Below are 17,305 nucleotides of genomic sequence, written 5' to 3' on the forward strand. Positions count from 1 at the left end.
CAATGTGTCCTCAAAGGAAAGAAAAAGGGGCTACTGTCTCTTTAAGAGCAACCGAGCCCCTCCCCCTGCTCCCCGGCCCCACTTTCGTGTCTCCCCAACTGTATTATGCAAATGAGGGCGAGCCGAGCGTGCCGCCGGCCAATCAGCGTCGAGCTCCAACCGCGGGAGATCTAAATTTCGCGCGACGAACTTTGGCGCTAAAACGTTGAATGGAGAAGAAGCGAGGCAGCCTGCCTGCTGACTTTGGCGCGGACTGGGTCACACACTCACAAACACACGACGGGGAGAAGAAAAAAAAAAAAAAAAAAAAAAAAGCAGGCCGGAAGCACAACTCCGCGAACCCTCGGTGGTCTTTCTGTGCGACCTTCTGGACTTTTGAACATACTTTGGTCAGCTTTTTTTTTTTTTTTTTTTTTTTTTTTGTGGCTTGTTGTGAGGCGAATTTGTGTGCACATTTTAACAGGCTTCGTTCACGTTTTAGGTGACGTCACCACTCGGAACCGATGTCTTGTTGTTTCTTGCATGCATACTTTAGACACCATTTAGACTTATAGAACTCGTATAAAGCCTAAATCGACTTTTTTTTAAATTTTATTTTTGTTTTAATCCGGGTCCTCTTCGGGTACAATGATGCGCCTGCCCAAAGGCGTCACTCAGGCGTCGGGACTTCCGTGCGGCCAGTCCAAGATGAAGCTCCTGGCCGGCGAGTTGTTCAGCAGCGGCCTGTCCAGCCCCCCCCTGAGCACGGTACCGGTGGGCTACTTCAGCCAGATCTGCCCCAACACCGCCGTGGTGGAACAAAGATCCCACAGCCTCTACTCGACCCCCCACGGACCCGACCAGAAGCCCATCCGATCGACCACCGGACGGCTGCCGGTAAGGAATCGAACAACGAACCCTCTGTGTGTGGGTGGAATAATGTTGCACTGGTATGCATGTTTGAATTGGTGTTGACGTGCGAAGACACAATAGAGACAAACATATTTGAGAGGGCTGCATACTGGCCAAATTATTACAGTATAGTATATGAGAAAATGGGGATCGATACTATGATAACAGCCTTCAGATACAGGACAAATATCAATATCAGAAAAGTTATTGTTATTTATTTATTGGTGTTGGGTGGATCAATAATGAACTATAGAGACCATTATACCAGGACAACAAATCATCATTATTTATAGGAAAGTTATTAGTATTGGTGTGCGTTTGATAAATACGACTGATTTCCATGTTTGGATTCTTGAAAAGTTACTAAAAGACAGTGTCTCATCATTATTGGATGGATACAGATAGAAATAGTGATGATACCAGCCTTCCCGATATGTGACATAATATGAATATTTTAAGTTTTAATTCAATTATTTATTTATTTTTTTATTTGTGTGTGGTGCACTATTATTGCAAAGTTCTAAAAAGAGAAAATGTCTCCATTAGTATTGAGCGGAAAGATATATCAATACTGTCATATAACATATCAATATCAGAACTTTTTTAACCGTTACATGCTGCTCTCTTCATGATACAGCACAAAATATCAATATTTACTGACTAACTAACTAACTACTCGGTGCCACTACCTATAGTTGATAAATAGGTGTTCCTATTTCGACTGTGTTTTGTATTTTACTGTGTAATGAGCTCAAAACAGCTTCCATTATGAACCCAAACTTTGATCTGTCGCCTTTAGAGTGACATTTTGTTTTGTTTTGTAATACTCTATGGGATTTATTCTATCATTGATGTTGCCTTGTAATGACAAGTTGTTACTCTTAAAAAGTATTATTATTGGTTGAAACATGCCATGACGTAATGGCATTATCATTACGTCTGTAATTTTAAACGTGTATGTATGTATTATGTGGTATCGGTGACTTTTCAAATGTACTGTAAGTACTTGTACTCTTACTCGGTCTGAAAAAAAGTTGTATCAGTGTATCCTGAGTATTTGATATCGGTATCGGCAATACCAGACTTTGTATCATATCAGCGAGGAAATATCTGGCATCGGCATCAACTAGTCTCCATTTGTTTTTACTTTTCATCCTTTTTTTTTTATTTTAGTGATGACACTCGTGTAACAGCTCACAGGGAGACAGGTCTGCCTGTGTAACCTGTTCACCTCAGGAGGGAAGGGGCAGGTTCCAAAGGTCATAATGGACAACTGGAGTCTTAGACAAGCACAACTCAAGCGGGAAATAAATTCCAATGTGAGCTGTATTTCCCCCGTACCAGCTGTTGTTTGTCATATTGGCCCAAAGCTAAAAAGGTTAAGGGGGTGACATTGTAGTTAGCTCCAAATCTCATGTTGACCCACCCCTCGCCCTCGGGCTTGTCCTCCCTAGTAGCCGCCCCAAGAGGATTAGTACAGCGAGGGGGCCACCTGCCCTCAGAGACGATGCATTTAGGTCGTCCACGTATGATGCGACCAGCAAATAAATGTTTATTTTTATGGATTATCACTGCATATTTCATTGTTTTTATAATTACATGGTAAACCAAATTATAAATATTATCTGTGGTCCATGGGCGGCAAGTTGCACACCCCTGTAGTAGCGTGCTGATAGTCTTTATTGTACTGTCATCAGAAGTGCTGCTGATAAGGACGCAATAGACTTGGAGTGTTTTCACACTGATAGTGGTATTCGCTTCCCTCCCACACGTGTCTTTGCGTATATACGGTACGTAGCATGCTATAGTATGTGTCCAATGTCATATTGCTAAGATGAGAGCGAGTGCAAAATGTTATTAAACCTGTTTTTAAAAAAAAAAAAAAAAAAAAAAAAAAGATGAAATGGTATGAAAATGGCATCACGGTTATTGTGAACAAAGCAGTCATGGATGGTTGTCAATATTGTCGTGATATCGTGCAAAATGGCTGAATATTTATAAAACAAAGTTTCTCTCTGCCGTGATTACTTTGCTAGTGGTTAGGTTGGATTGGTGAAACAATCACGTGACAGCGCCTGAGTCACAAATGTCTCTGATAAAACAAATAAAAGTAGCAAGCAGAATGTAGCTCGATGTGATAGAGTAAAAGTAATATTTAGAAGCGAAAATGAAATTTGATAATTCATTAATCCTTTAGAGATGTTGTTTAACGTAAAATTATCCAACTCCTCAGAATATTGTTCTCTGTGGTAAAGGAAACAGATGATGGCTGGATTTAAATTTTTTATTTTACAACCATACATTTGTAATATTTTGAGGAAAAATGATGCCTTTTATTATTTTTAGGTTGTAATCATACAAGAAAACTGTTTTAATATTGTGAGAAAAGTATGTTTAGTTTTTTAGAAGGTGTAATCTTGTGCAAATTATAAAAATTGCAAGAGAAAAAAAATTCAGTTTCAAATTTTCTTTTATGTGACATGAGACATACAAGTGCACCATTTTCCACTGCTGTAATTGTTGCAACATTGTCCGTTGTTCAATTCCTCTTTGGCTTGATGTCCTCATGTGACACGGCGGCTTGACTACAGTGCTCAGAACTTTGCAGGAGCCATATTTAACTGAACACCAAGTTGGAAAGTAAAATGGGTTTTTCAGTCAAGCTGTAGAAAGTAAAAGGATGTTGTAGAGTTTAGTGTGTCAATGAGCTTGTAAAAGAAAAGTAACTAAGAAAGAAAGTGTGACTAAGGCTCCTTTTAATCACTTTCACTGGAGTAAAAGCCAATCAATCAGTGTCCTGTTGATTGTGGTGCCAATGTGTATATATATATATATATATATATATATATATTTCACAAATGTCACAAATGTCTCTGATATATATATATATATAAAAAAGTCTTCCATGCAAATTCCGACACATTCTTTTTCACTTTCACATTTGACACTTTGTGCTCCCTACTTTAAATTGAATGGAACAGACACGTAACAGTCGCTGTTTACCGCATAACAGAAAGGTTACGCGCCGTTTGTGTCGTACGCATAAGCAACCAGCGCATTCAACTGTCAATTCAAAGCGCTTTCGTCTCGGGAGGTCAAAGCATGTTTGATTGCGGCGCTTGGAACCTCAGTGTGGGACCCCTGTCCAACCCCCAAGACAGGCTGTCGCCTCATGTTTTGACAATGGTCACGACTGTATGTGTTTACACTGAAAAACGCCTTCGAGCAGACCTGGACTGATAGATCTAAAAGGTTTTTCGGGGGAGTTTGCATGTAGTCAAGCCCTGCCAAAGCGAAAAACAAGCTAAAAACGGCAGATCCACCCAACTCATTATGAAAGAAAACACATTGACAATGGCTTTGGCAATACAGCTATTGTTGCCCTTAGACTATGACTACAAGGGTGTGGTAGCCAGTTGGGGGTTTGTGTACTAAAGAGTAGTTCTTTTGCGGTCGTTCTGTAACTTGCCCTTGGCTCGGATGGAATGTGGGGTAATACACAAGCCTGACAGGAAAGGCTTGGTGCCGGGGCTGGCAATGTTTTTTTTTTTTCACACAACGCCAGAGATTCCACGACTACGGTGACAATCAGGCGGACGGATGACTTCAGGTTGTGACGTGATGTTGCTTGGGTGTAATCGCGCGAGCAGGCGGGTTGAGGTCGCAGCAAGACATGAGTGCTGATACTGCAACGCTTGCAGATCAAGGGCAAGGAGTAGAGTTTGCTCTTTTCCTCACTGGAACTGTGACTCACCACACAAACTACATATTGGCTAACTTCCCCTTCTAGTTGTCATTTAAAAAAAAAATACTGTATGACTCAAAATATCTTAAACTATTTTTGATATAATGAGCCCATATCACCCTCTCATAGAGGTAACGTCTAAATGAAGGAGAAGTCTTAAATTTAATTGAAGTGGCTTCATTAAACCTGCAGAGACCTTGCATTCAGTATATCAAAAATATATATCCTGTCTCTTGCCTGGCAGCTCCATTCATGTCATCCTTTTAATATACTCACTATCTCTTCTGAACACTCTCTGAACTGTTCTGAGTTCTCACTGCAGATCCCATAGTCATCTGCCAACATCATGGTCCATGGGGCTTCCAGTCAAATGTCATCTGTCAGCCTGTCCATCACTATTGCAAACAGGACGGGACTCAGAGTTGATCCCTGATGCACTCCCATCTACAGATGAAATTCCTCTGTCCCACCCACAACACACTTCACTGTGGTCGTATAGCACACTTCACTACGATCGTACAGCTCTCCTACAGATCCTGTATTATTCTCACATACTTCTCGTATTTGTCATGCATACCTCTTTGGGTACCTGTCATAGGCTTTCTTTAGATCCACAAAGACAAAATGTGCTTCTGACCTCTTTACTTCTCCATCAATACCCTCAAGGCAAATAATGCATCCTAGGCACGAAACCATACTGTTGCTCACAAATACGCACTTCTGTCCTGGGTGTAGCCTCCACTGCTCTTTCCCACAACTTTATTGTAATGGCTTATCATCTTTGTACATCTATACTTTCTAAAATGACTTGTGGTCATATTTAGTGAAGGAGAGGTCTTAAAATGTTCTTCCTTAATTCTGGGGACTCCTACCTACAGTATAAAACGTTTTCATACCATATTTTAAAAGTATCACTGAAATATCTTAACATTTTGTGACTCTTGTTGGTCACATTTAATGAAGGAAAAGTTTTAAATTTGGCGTATCTAAACCTGCAGGGACAAAGCTGTAAAATGTTTCATAAAGTTTATCAAAAATATTTTTGCAGTGTATTCAAATATTGTGATGTAACTTTGTTCCATCTCTTACTGGTTACATTTACATTTACTGAAAGACAGGTGTTAAATTTGATGAACGTGGCCTGTCAACGTCTTAAAAGGGACTAAACGTGCATATATATATATATATATATATATATATATATATATATATATATATATATATATATATATATATATATATATACACACACACACACACACACACAGACACACACACACACACACCCACCCTGTCAGAGGATCCCCTTCTATGGACTGTAGCCTAAAACGGCCATTCTCCACCTGTACAACAGCAACCAAAACCTTAATAACCAAACCCTGGGGCGAGTTTAACTGGACATTCAATGTTTCAAGTAACATTATCACATTCTCAACTGCCTTACAAGTTCATAGGGAACTGAACTACGGGATGGGTAATCCCAGAATCGGAAGATAATTTAGGTGCCAGATTTGGGGGAAAAGAACATTTGTAATATTTTTGTTGTTTTCAAGAAAAAAAATCAGGTAATCATATATAAGCCAACATATTTAGATTTGTCCATCTTAACCACCAACAGTACACTTTTTATGATATAGTTTATCTGTCATATCATATATTTTGCTGTGTTTGGCGTATTAGGGATGAACCAATACGACTTCTTTTTCAGACCGAGTACATCTACAAGTACTTACATTTGAGTTAGGGCCGATACAGAGTACTGATGCTTGATAATGCCATAACATGTTGCAATTGTAATGTTTTATTTGAACTAAATATTGTTCAAAAACGCAAACCTCTTGAAAATGGCATGTAACCTGCGACACAAGGCATTTCAGTTACCTGGGGCCTCGTGTACAAAGACTTGCGTGGATTTCCTACTGAAACATGGCGTACGCCGAAATCCAGAAAACGTCGTACGCACAAAAATATCCAAATGTATGAATCTGTGCGTACGCATGAATCCAAGCACATTTCCTTCGTACATTCCAATCAACGTGGAAATGAGCGCATATGTTGGAGTAGCCGACTCCTCCCCGTCCACGCCCACATTTAAATATGCTAATCATATTTAAATGAACCTTGCACCTGAGATCCCAATCTCGGCATGATCAGGAAAAAAGGACAATGAGCAAGGTAATGAAGAAAAATAATTCTTCTGAATGTGAAGTTGCTCAGTGAAGTGGAGGTGCGCAAGAAAGTCCTCTTTGGCACGCTGTACTCTGGCGTTAACAACTCGCGGAAGAGGAGCGAATGGGACAGCGCGTGTGCGGCTTTCGATGCTGTGGGGTCGGAAAAGCGCACACACTCTGAACTAAAAAAGAAGTGGTCAGACATTAAGGTGGACAGCTGCCCACCGCCAAAGTGTGGCCAGAACAGGCGGAAGAACCGGCACGGAGAGGAGAGAATCGCTGCGATCATGTGTGACACTACTCTCGGGTGGTGGGAGCACATGTGGCTGACTATGATCACGCCACAAGGTCAACACCAAGTATTTTTATAACTCATAACAAATGTGTTCATACAGTAACCTACACTCAGCCGTGAGATAAAGATTCATGCGTAAATGTTGTATGCATGGTATTTGATCAATCTTTTGAATTCCAATAGAAGCACATTAGCATATCGAAGAGGTTATCAAAAACTTTGAGTCCTTTTTGATGACTCAATTTATTATTTTAATACACAGGAGAAGACGCGCACACTGAAAAAAAATCATAAATTGTTTTTAGGAGAAGAGGGGTAAATTATGTCATTTCAACACATTTTAAGCATGTGCAACCGATGTACATGTTCAAATTAAGGAAATTCAAAGGACTATTTTTATGTACAGTCGCAACTACGCGCTACATGTTCAGGGGATTCGTCCACCGTCCCTGTCGTCTCCTCCGGCATCCCCAGGGTCGGAACGCAATTACGCTCCAACAACCGGCTGCTGACGCACCCGTGCAGACTGATAAAAAGAGTCCTTTGAATTTACTTAATTTGAACGTACATCAGTTGCACATAATTAAAATGTGTTAAAATTACATAATTTACCCCACTTCTCCTTAAAAAAGGCATTTTTAACACATTTTAATCATTTGCAACCAATGTACATGTTCAAATTAAGTTCATTCAAAGGACTTTTTATTTTTTTATTTTTATTTTTTTAAACTTTCTCAATGCATGTGCTGGAGTCACGAACCAATTGTGAGGGCAATAGGCGGCATAAATGATCGCCTTGATCAATTAATAGGTGTCCTCACAAATATCAGTGGTTCATTAAATACACTGGTTAACAAATGAATTCTGAGTCCTTGCTTCAATGACATTGTTGAAATCATCATCGGCGCTAATTGTACATGTGTCTCTTTATGTGCAGATTTATGATAACAGTTTCCCAGCATCACCTCTAAGCACCAAAACCTGTAGAAACGTGCGGACGCCAGCCATGAAGTTGCCGTGAGGCACTGCACATTTCCACGATCATGTCACTCTTTATACATCTGACCTTTGCCGTGAAAAAGAACGTACGCCACGTTTTTGTGCGTACGCACTTTTTGTACATGAGGCGCCAGGTGTATTAGTTTGAACACATGTAAAAGGAATATACAGATAAGAGAAATAAGAGATGAAGACGAACATAGACTCTGGTGTATATATATAAATTGGATGTCATGGTACGTCTGTGTGTTAATAATGTGAGTAAAAAGAAATACACAACTGCTTCTTTAGAATACCACAAGTAATCAACTGAAATTGTGACAGGACAACTGAAATTATATTTTATTAAACCATTGCTCTTTACACAACGTTCCTGCCCCGGCTTTGTGACAGGAACGGGGCCGGCCGGAAAGGAGCCGAGAAGCGCGGAGCTGAGGGGGTTACGGGGCTTGAGATTTAGCGCTTGCCGAACGGCTCGCTAGGCAGCTGCCTCCATCGCGGCTTCGTGACTGGAGTGCAGCTGGCTATGTAATAAATGTAATTGTAATGTATAAAATATAAAATTTACAAGGCAAAATATAATGGTTTTATTGCAATCTCGTGGTTTTGTGGGAAAATATTTGGTTTCCATGGCTAAATATAGGGAAAGCCTGCTATTCGTGGGGGATAGCGAACAATAGGCCTGTCGCAAATAGCAAAACTATGTAAGTACAGTAATTTACGGAGAAGATGCCAGCAGAAAACGACTGCTTTGACCTGGCCACAAAAACAGCAAATAGGTTTGTTTTTCAGCAAATAACAGAGAATAGGTTTAAAAACAAATCTGCCAGATTTGCAAATGCCGAAATGTGAATATGCAGGGGTTCATTAAATAGCGTTTTCTAGGCAAAAAAAAATAGTGTTGTCAAAGCAAAGTAGTGTTCTTTTCATCTAATCAGAACGACACGTACAAGTAAGGTGTATCTTTTTAGTTATCGTTAGCTAATTTAGCATTTTTTGTTACATTGTTCACAACATTAGCAAAGCTTTTACATTTCAGTCTGTACGTTAGTACATAGTGTGAATACTTTAGCCACCTGTGCGTATACTGCACACTTTTTTTTTTTTTTGCTCTTAAATGTCTTTTAAGGCACTATTATGATTAGGTCTTTATCAAAGGAGATGTTAATAGTCAGCATTTTCTTTTGAAGAAACATTTTGTCCTTTATGTGCTTGTGCGTGTTCAGTATTTTTCCTACATTAGCCCACACGCTTACTATACATTCCGTACAGCTCCAGATGTCGCCGGCTAACAGGTGGACGTGGCGCACATTAGCGCGCTAGCACAATAGCGGCTTTCACTCTCCAACACGTCTCAACACATTTCGCGTCCCGGAGATTGCCAGCTGTCTAGGATAATTAGCAACAACAAGTAGCTTCTCGGGCATTGCAGAAGAGTGTCGACTTGCCAAGTTTTTACAGAGGAGGAAGATTGAACGCCACAAGGATGGTAAACGTTGGCAGCAAATGTCTTTCGGTGTCTCCGCCTCCAGTCTGTGAGGTGTGGTCCAAGAAGCCCAAATTGACTGTTGCGTGGAATTGTTTGTTGCCCCAGAGCGTCATTTTGGCCTTCTATCAAAGAATGTTCCAAACACACTTTCAAGGCTGGCGTCAAAGTTCAACGTTTAATGCCAACTCGTAACCTGTCATGCAGGTTTGAAAGCTAAGGCAGTGTTTCCTAACCTTTAACGGGCCAGCTGGCACCCGTTTTATATTTAGAGAAATCTCGACACACCATCTAAGAAAAATGTCACAAATAATATGAATAATGATGATCTCGCCTCAAGGTATTTACAAATTGACTTGCAGTGTGTAGTCCGCCTGCCTTTTTCCTCGCAGGAACCGTTGGATGCACAGATTTATTTTTCCTTCTGCCATCTAATGGAAGAGCATTTAATTGTTACGGTTTAATTGTGCTGCTGACATAGATGAATAAATACATTATATTTATAATTAATATATATATATATTTTCAGGTGGCAGAAAAACACTTTTCCTATGAGATAAGGGCATATGGCCTGACTAAACGAAGCTCCTCCCTTCACTTTAATATAATCCCTCCCTTGGCAACAATATGCCACAAGGTGGCACCAAAGCACTATTTTGACGTTAGATAGGGCTTTAGCCATAGGACAAATAAATCAATGAGATTTTTTTTTCTTTTTTGCAAATAATTGAGGATAGGTTCCCCCCAAAAGCAGCACATACCTGTAGTCAATTTGTGAATGCCTTGTATTCCTGCACACATTTTCTTTCAAAGCATAACTGTTTTTTCCCGTAACATTGCAAATGTATTCTCGTAACCTTGCAACTTTATTCTAAGAAAAAGCTAATTTTATCTGACAAAATTTCTCAACATATAATGACCTTATTCTGAAAGATTTTTTTCCTGTAATGTTATGCCTTTTTTTGGGGGGCAAAAATCTAACTTCTCTCTGAGTCTTACAACCTTTTTTTTTTTATAAACGTACAATTTTTTGTGACAATGTGACTTTATTCTTGAAAAATGTTCTTAATTTAATTTATTTTTTGTAAAAATATGACTTTTCTCTTCAACATTAAGACTTATTTTGTTGTAATGAGTACAACTTCATTTTTGGGGAAAAAAAACTTTTATTCCTGGTAATCTTATGACATTTTTTATTATTACAAAATTATCATCAAAAATCTATAAAGTGTTTTACAGCTGTTCTGTTCAGCTGTTTGTTTGTTTGTTTTGTTTGTTTTTTTGAGGATTTCTGACTTTCTGCAGGCAGTGGGTTGACAGATGATGATTACACCCCCTTCCACCTCCTTGTCCCAGCAGCCCCTCTTGAATTGAATTGCTTGGAAAAGTGTGATTGAATGCTTTTTTCCTGCACTTGAGAGCTGTTGGCACATTTATGACAGGGCTCTTTTGCCTTGCATTGTGGCACACTTTTATGATTTACTTCAGAACTTGCACTTATTCAACGTCAATGGGTTTTGTTATGCAGGAAGGCTGTTAATACACAGTACGCCGCAGACTTGAAGGGGCCTACTTTTGTCCTTTATATTTTTATGTGTAACTTAAAACGCATCATCTCTTCTTTCTGTAGGCTAAAAGGAAGTTGGATCTTGAAGACCCAGTTTTCCTCCCTGAGTTCCGCACCCCAAAAGGCAAAGGCGGCAGCATTGCGGCAAGTCCAAGAAGTAAGAACACAAAATAAAAAAGGAACATTTTTATTGTAGGGTACTAGAGTTTTTTAATGCCTTTTAGCCCCGAAGTCGCCGGGTGAGCGGACGAGGTACGACACCTCGCTGGGCCTGCTGACCAAGAAATTTGTGGGCCTCATCGCCGAGTCCCCCGATGGCGTCCTGGACCTGAACTGGGCCACGGAGGTGCTGGAGGTCCAAAAGAGGAGGATCTACGACATCACCAATGTCCTCGAAGGAGTCCAGCTCATCCGGAAAAAGTCAAAGAACAACATCCAGTGGCTGTAAGTACAAGGAAGAAAACCCCTGTCATTTTGATAGTTTGACACGGCCGTAGTGGCTATAGACCAGGGGTAACTGAATACAAATCTTAGATGGCGGCAAAATTTTTTCAATGGATCAAAGGTCCATTTATCGAAGTTGGTCTGGCGACATCAGATATACTGTAATATTCAAAATAGTGTCATAAACACCAAAACAGAGATATCAGGATGCGGTGAAGAAATTAATTCTTTTCAAATGTACCAATTTCAAACCATTCAAACTTCCAAATATTCAAAAAAATTCTGCACATTCAAGCCGCTATTTTTCACATTCCCAAAATTCTCAGTTTTCCCAAAATTCTAAATTTTCCACCAAAAGAATGTATGAAAACAATGTGTAGCTTTTCTTCTCTCTGGGAAATAGTGAAAGTCCATTAGAATTACAGGGCGTCGCCGCCCCCTGCTGTTTAGGAGTCTGTTGATCCCGCAATCCGAACCATTCAAAATTAAAGCACGTAATTTTTCTTTTGTTTTTTTTCCCCCCGTTACAATCTGGCCACTCATTTAAAAACTTCAAGCTTGTATTTCTCACATTTCAATTTGAAATGGTTTGGTTCAGGACATCTTGGGAACTATTTTTCACATATCTCAAAATACTGAAATTTCCACTATTTGACTTTTTCCACTCCAACATTCCCAAATTAATGTGGACATTTTACATGTCGACCTCCTCCTTCCACATTTCTCAACTGATTCAAGACATTCTAACTTTAATCTGTTCACCTCGTTCAGGATATGTAGCGATTTATAGCGTTCCCACATTTTCACAATAAAATTCTCAAAATAAGAGATATTTTACACCTTTACCTTCTCCTCTCACATTTTTTCGTCTCACATTCTAAATTTGAACAATTAAGTGAATTCCTACAGCATTTCATTTCAGCGCCTCAGCATTCACAAGCAATTTCTACAGAAATTATATTCTCTAGTTAGCGTGTTTTGTTCTGACTGATGATTCCAATGCAGCATGTTTTTTTGTTTTTTCCCCCCCAATTTCCCACGGTGCAACGGTATTTTGAAGGAGAAACCGTATTTTCTTTGGAAGAGAAAACAAACACTCGGTTGTGTTGTTCTCGCAGGGTTGGAGATGTTTTCGAGGGCGGCGCCAGCGGAGGAGAGAAGGCCCGAGCGTTGCGCAAAGATCTCGGAGACTTGGAGCGAGCCGAGCGATCGCTGGACGAGCTCATCCACTCCATCAGCGCACAACTCAAACAGCTCACAGAGCACAAAGACAGCCAAAGATATCCTTTATATCACCGATGTCAAACTTAAGGCGTGGGGGCCGGATCTCTGGGCGCTGTTATGTTTTACATCCACTATCTTCTTTTTTGGCTACCGTTCCCTCCTTAACCCATCACTTTCACGCTGGGCTATGTGACATACCAGGACATCCGCTCCATCGGCAGCCTCCGAGAGCAGACGGTGATCGCTGTTAACGCCCCCTCTGAGACCAAGCTGGAGGTGCCAGACACGGAGGGGGTGAGGACGCGTCTTTTATTCGACTCTTTTGACTTTGCGCTCTTCTTGTTTCTCACCCCATTCAGCTTCCACGACACTCCATTGTGTCTAAACGCCTGCCGCTCACTGTCTGACCGTGACTTTCCTTTTGGGTCTGTAGTTTATCGAGTTTATATCATTTTAAACTCATTTTACAGTATTTCCCCTAAGGTCCCATATTTTAGCTATTTTGTGCTCAATAGATTGTCTCTCTAACATGGATGTAGTTTAAAAGTGTCAAAAAACACCTTGGTTTTGGCCGACACGGTGAACGACTGGTTACCTCACAGTTCTGGGGACCGGAGTGCGAATCCAGGCCCCGGCTGGGTGAAGTTTGCATGTTCTCCCTGTGCCTGCGTGGGTTTTCGTCCGGGCACTCCGGTTTCCTCCCACATCCCAAAACATGCATGGTAGGTTGACTGACGAAATTGCCCGTAGGTGTGAATGTGAGTGCGAATGGTTGTTTTTTTTCCTATGTGCCTTGCGATTGGCTGGCGACCGGTTCAGGGTGTACCCCGTCTCCCGCCCAAAGATAGCTGGGATAGGCTCCAGCAGCCTGCAACCCGAGTGTAGATAAGCGGTAAAGAAAATGGATGGATGGATGGTTTTGTCATGAGTGTTCAGATAAGGCCCCTCTGACAGCTACTGCTGTTTGACCCAGTTTTGTATCCATTTTGTCCATATTTGGCTAAGACCGCCCCCTTTCCTCTGATTGGTTACCTCCTGTTTGTTATGTTGACAGTGCTGGCTTGGAAATGGAGAGGTAGGCAGTGATGTTCACGAGTCACGTAGATAAGATCGAGCAATTCGAATGACTTGATTTCAGGCCTCTCAGAAGATAAACGTCTGGAACTCAGGAATGCACGGACGATTTTAATTCATATTTCACATGTTTTACTGAGGCACCATAGAGCCAATATCACATCCTAAATACTAGAAAAAGTTGGTCTGGTAAAATATGGCACCTTTAAAACGGATGACGTGATTTCGAGAGAAAAAATGCACTGGAAGTGCGCGTGTTGATGCACATGCGTCAAAGACTCTCCGTAACTTCCACTAACCACCCAGGCTAAACTTAGCTCCTCCCCGACATACAAAGATGTTAGCGTATCAGTTGAGATGTATCGCTTCAACATGCAAATCTATGGAAACTAGGGCTGAGAAAAATCGAGGTTCCACTGTACTTCCTTGACACCTACTACTACTTTCCCATTACCTCGAGCTTTTGCGACATCTTTTGGCATTCTAGACAGTTACCGAAAGAACACAAAACAACGGCAATAGGTTAGCTCAGGCTGAACATTCACATTCTTCCATCTCATCAAAATGAATCTTTAAAACAATATCAATCAATGACTAGCAGTGTTTTTCTTATTGTCAGGGCTCGTTGCAGATCTATCTGAAGAGTAAGAATGGTCCCGTAGAAGTGTACCTGTGTCCAGAGGAGGGACTCGAAGACGCCAGTCCGGTTAAAAGCTCAGTCACACCAGAAAAGCCCACTGCAACACCAGCAAGCCTCAGCAGCGTCAAAGAAGAGCTTGTTGAAGGTATGCTTGGACTTTATCCTGGTTTATGGTTTTAAACAAGGGTTCAGGTTTCAAATTAGGATTGTAAGCCAAGGTTTGCGTTTCAAATTAGGGTTGGAAGCCTGGATTGGGATTTCAAACGAGGGTTATGGTTTCAAAGCTGGTTTAGGTTTTCAAACAACGGTTAGGGTTTCAAATTAAGGTTTCGTAGCGTGGTTGTGGAGTTGATTCATCAATAATAATTCTCCATCTACATTATACCAAATAAATACACACTGGTGCCTTGACATCCGAGTATAAATCCGAGTAACCAATCTCGCAACATTTTAGCTTCCACTATATTATATTGTCACATTTCCCATGAAATATTTAGGAAATGTTTTTCACCCCCCCCCCCCCAAACAAATGCAGAGAGCGTGTCCACAGCGGCCGCTCCGACCTCTTCCTCGTCTTCCTCCTCTCTGCTGGATGTGGCGCGTCTGCTGGGTTTGCCCCCCAGCTTGTTGCAAATGACCGAGGACCAACTACCCGGCGCGTCCTTCCCTGCCGACCCCAGCGGCGCCCCCTTCGTCAGTTTCTCCCCCCATCTGGACCACAGTGACTACCTGTGGAGCCTGGAGGACGGCGAGGGCGTGTCTGACTTCTTCGACACATACGACCTCAATGATCTCTTGTAGAGGTGACGGAACATTTTGAAAATATTACAATATGAAGCCATGTATGCCCCTGAAGCGGGGGCGGGGAGAACCTGATCCAAACCTGCTCTGTATTTCAAGGGATTCTGTCTTCACCCCTGTTCCACCCTCCCAAAATGTGTTGTGGAGATTAGTTGATTAGTTTGTGGTGGAGTCCTGCTAAAAATCAAGCAAACTGCTATGAAAAGAAATGTATGACTCGTACATTACACGCACAGGCCAGAACATTAAGTACACATCTAACACCGGGCTGGGAAACCGTTTCAGTTTTTCAAATCATCCGTGGTCATAGTACATTTCCATCAAATATTGTTATTGAATATCATGAGCATTTGTGGGTTGTTGGTGCTTTTTATTATAGTTCCTCTGAAGTTTTAAAAACAAAATGAAAATTTAACAACAAAATGAAGAATGGCAGTGAACTCAATTGTTCGTAAAATACATAATAATAAGGTAGCTATACTTATTTCTGATTGTACTTGACATTTTAATTGAGTAATTAATAATTGAATAATTTGGTGCCAAATTATATGTAAAGCCAAATAAGAGAAATTGTGACTCAAAATGTATTTATTTAAAAATATATATATATAATTATATTTTTCAATGCACTGCAGAATTACAAACGAATACTAATTAATAGAAAAGGGCATGAAATAAATGTTTCTGATTATATTCCCATTTTATTTTTTTGAAACACAATTTAATCAATTATTTCACATTTGAATTCATTGATATATTAAACATCTGGTAAATTGGCTTTATATTTTATTTAATTTTGGCATAAAAATATCTCCTCAAAGTATCCCAATCAGCCATTACACGTAATTGACAAAACAGAGCAGACAGTTGTTATAGCACATTTAACTCAGGAATTACGTCTCGCTCTTTGCTTTGCCCCAAAAGTCTTGCCAGTCTTTGGCCTGCAGGGGGCAGCATTGTTTTGCGTCAGCTTTAATTGCCCATTGTAAAGCTTTACAGGTTTGAATCACTGGAAAGGAAGTATGCCAAGCCATAATACAGCACTGAACACACACACAAAAAAGCTCATCTTCAGTCATTTGTTTGCAATATTTTCAACTAGTTTTTGGAGGGTGCTTAAGTCGAATTAATATCAATAATAAGGAGGATTCTTGATTATTTGGAAGCTTTTCCAAATTAGCCTCAATTTTATGTGGACGTAGTAATGCACAATTACTACTGTGTTTCTGAGGATGTCATTTTATGCTCCTTTGTGCTCAAATGGGGGCGGGGGTTTCTTGCACCATTTGTAGATGTAATATTTGAATAGATGGCTATTGTTTGGACTTTTAGAGATAACCTAACTGTCCTGTCCTAACAAAACTTGAAAGTGTGTTTTTGGGTGTGATTTTTGTTGGTTTTTTTTGTTTGTTGTTGTTGCTTTTTTTGTTTGTTTGTTTGTTTTTCCCCAGCATGGGAAATAGGTCTTATACAGTGTGTGCCTGAGTGGTTTTATTTCCATTTATTTTACTATGTATAGATTCTGAGAATTTGTAGTAATTTCAATCAGCATTTATTTTTTATCTTCCTGGTATTTGTACATATAGATGATTTTTGTATTTATACCTATTTTTGCTGATTTGTTTTCATACAGGCATTTTTTTTTGTATGACATCCAGCACTTAATGTTTTTTGTAATATTGTGTTTGTTAAAAACGTGGAAATAAATAAATATTGAAGCCATTATGTCTTGCAGTTGAAGTTGCCAAACATGATCTAAGTAAGTGCGAAAAGACTCATGATCGAATGAGGAGTGACATTTAGAGAAAAGGACCGAGGCTGAACTGTGAACCGCACATCGGCCGTGCGTTGTTCTCGGCAACTTTGTAGCTTTGGAAACATGCTGACAAAAGGCAGAGAGTGCCCCAAAAGGTCAGGGGTCACCGGAGGAAGGATTTAGGAGTGTATTTAGTAAGTGCAAATGATGAG

At 40.3% G+C, this 17,305-nt stretch overlaps 1 protein-coding gene across 1 annotated transcript; it reads left to right on the forward strand.

The window, feature by feature from the left end:
• Positions 1–432: 432 nt before the first annotated feature.
• e2f2 (E2F transcription factor 2) lies at positions 433–17,059 on the forward strand. The gene is made up of 7 exons (XM_061795495.1): positions 433–876; positions 11,218–11,311; positions 11,379–11,598; positions 12,717–12,878; positions 13,002–13,116; positions 14,516–14,681; positions 15,072–17,059. Exons 1-7 carry the CDS (start codon positions 628–630, stop codon positions 15,335–15,337), a joined length of 1,272 nt encoding a protein of 423 aa, XP_061651479.1. The 5' UTR covers positions 433–627; the 3' UTR covers positions 15,338–17,059.
• Positions 17,060–17,305: the final 246 nt, after the last annotated feature.

The sequence above is a fragment of the Phyllopteryx taeniolatus genome, chromosome 13 (assembly GCF_024500385.1).
Source record: "Phyllopteryx taeniolatus isolate TA_2022b chromosome 13, UOR_Ptae_1.2, whole genome shotgun sequence".
Lineage (NCBI taxonomy): Eukaryota > Metazoa > Chordata > Actinopteri > Syngnathiformes > Syngnathidae > Phyllopteryx > Phyllopteryx taeniolatus.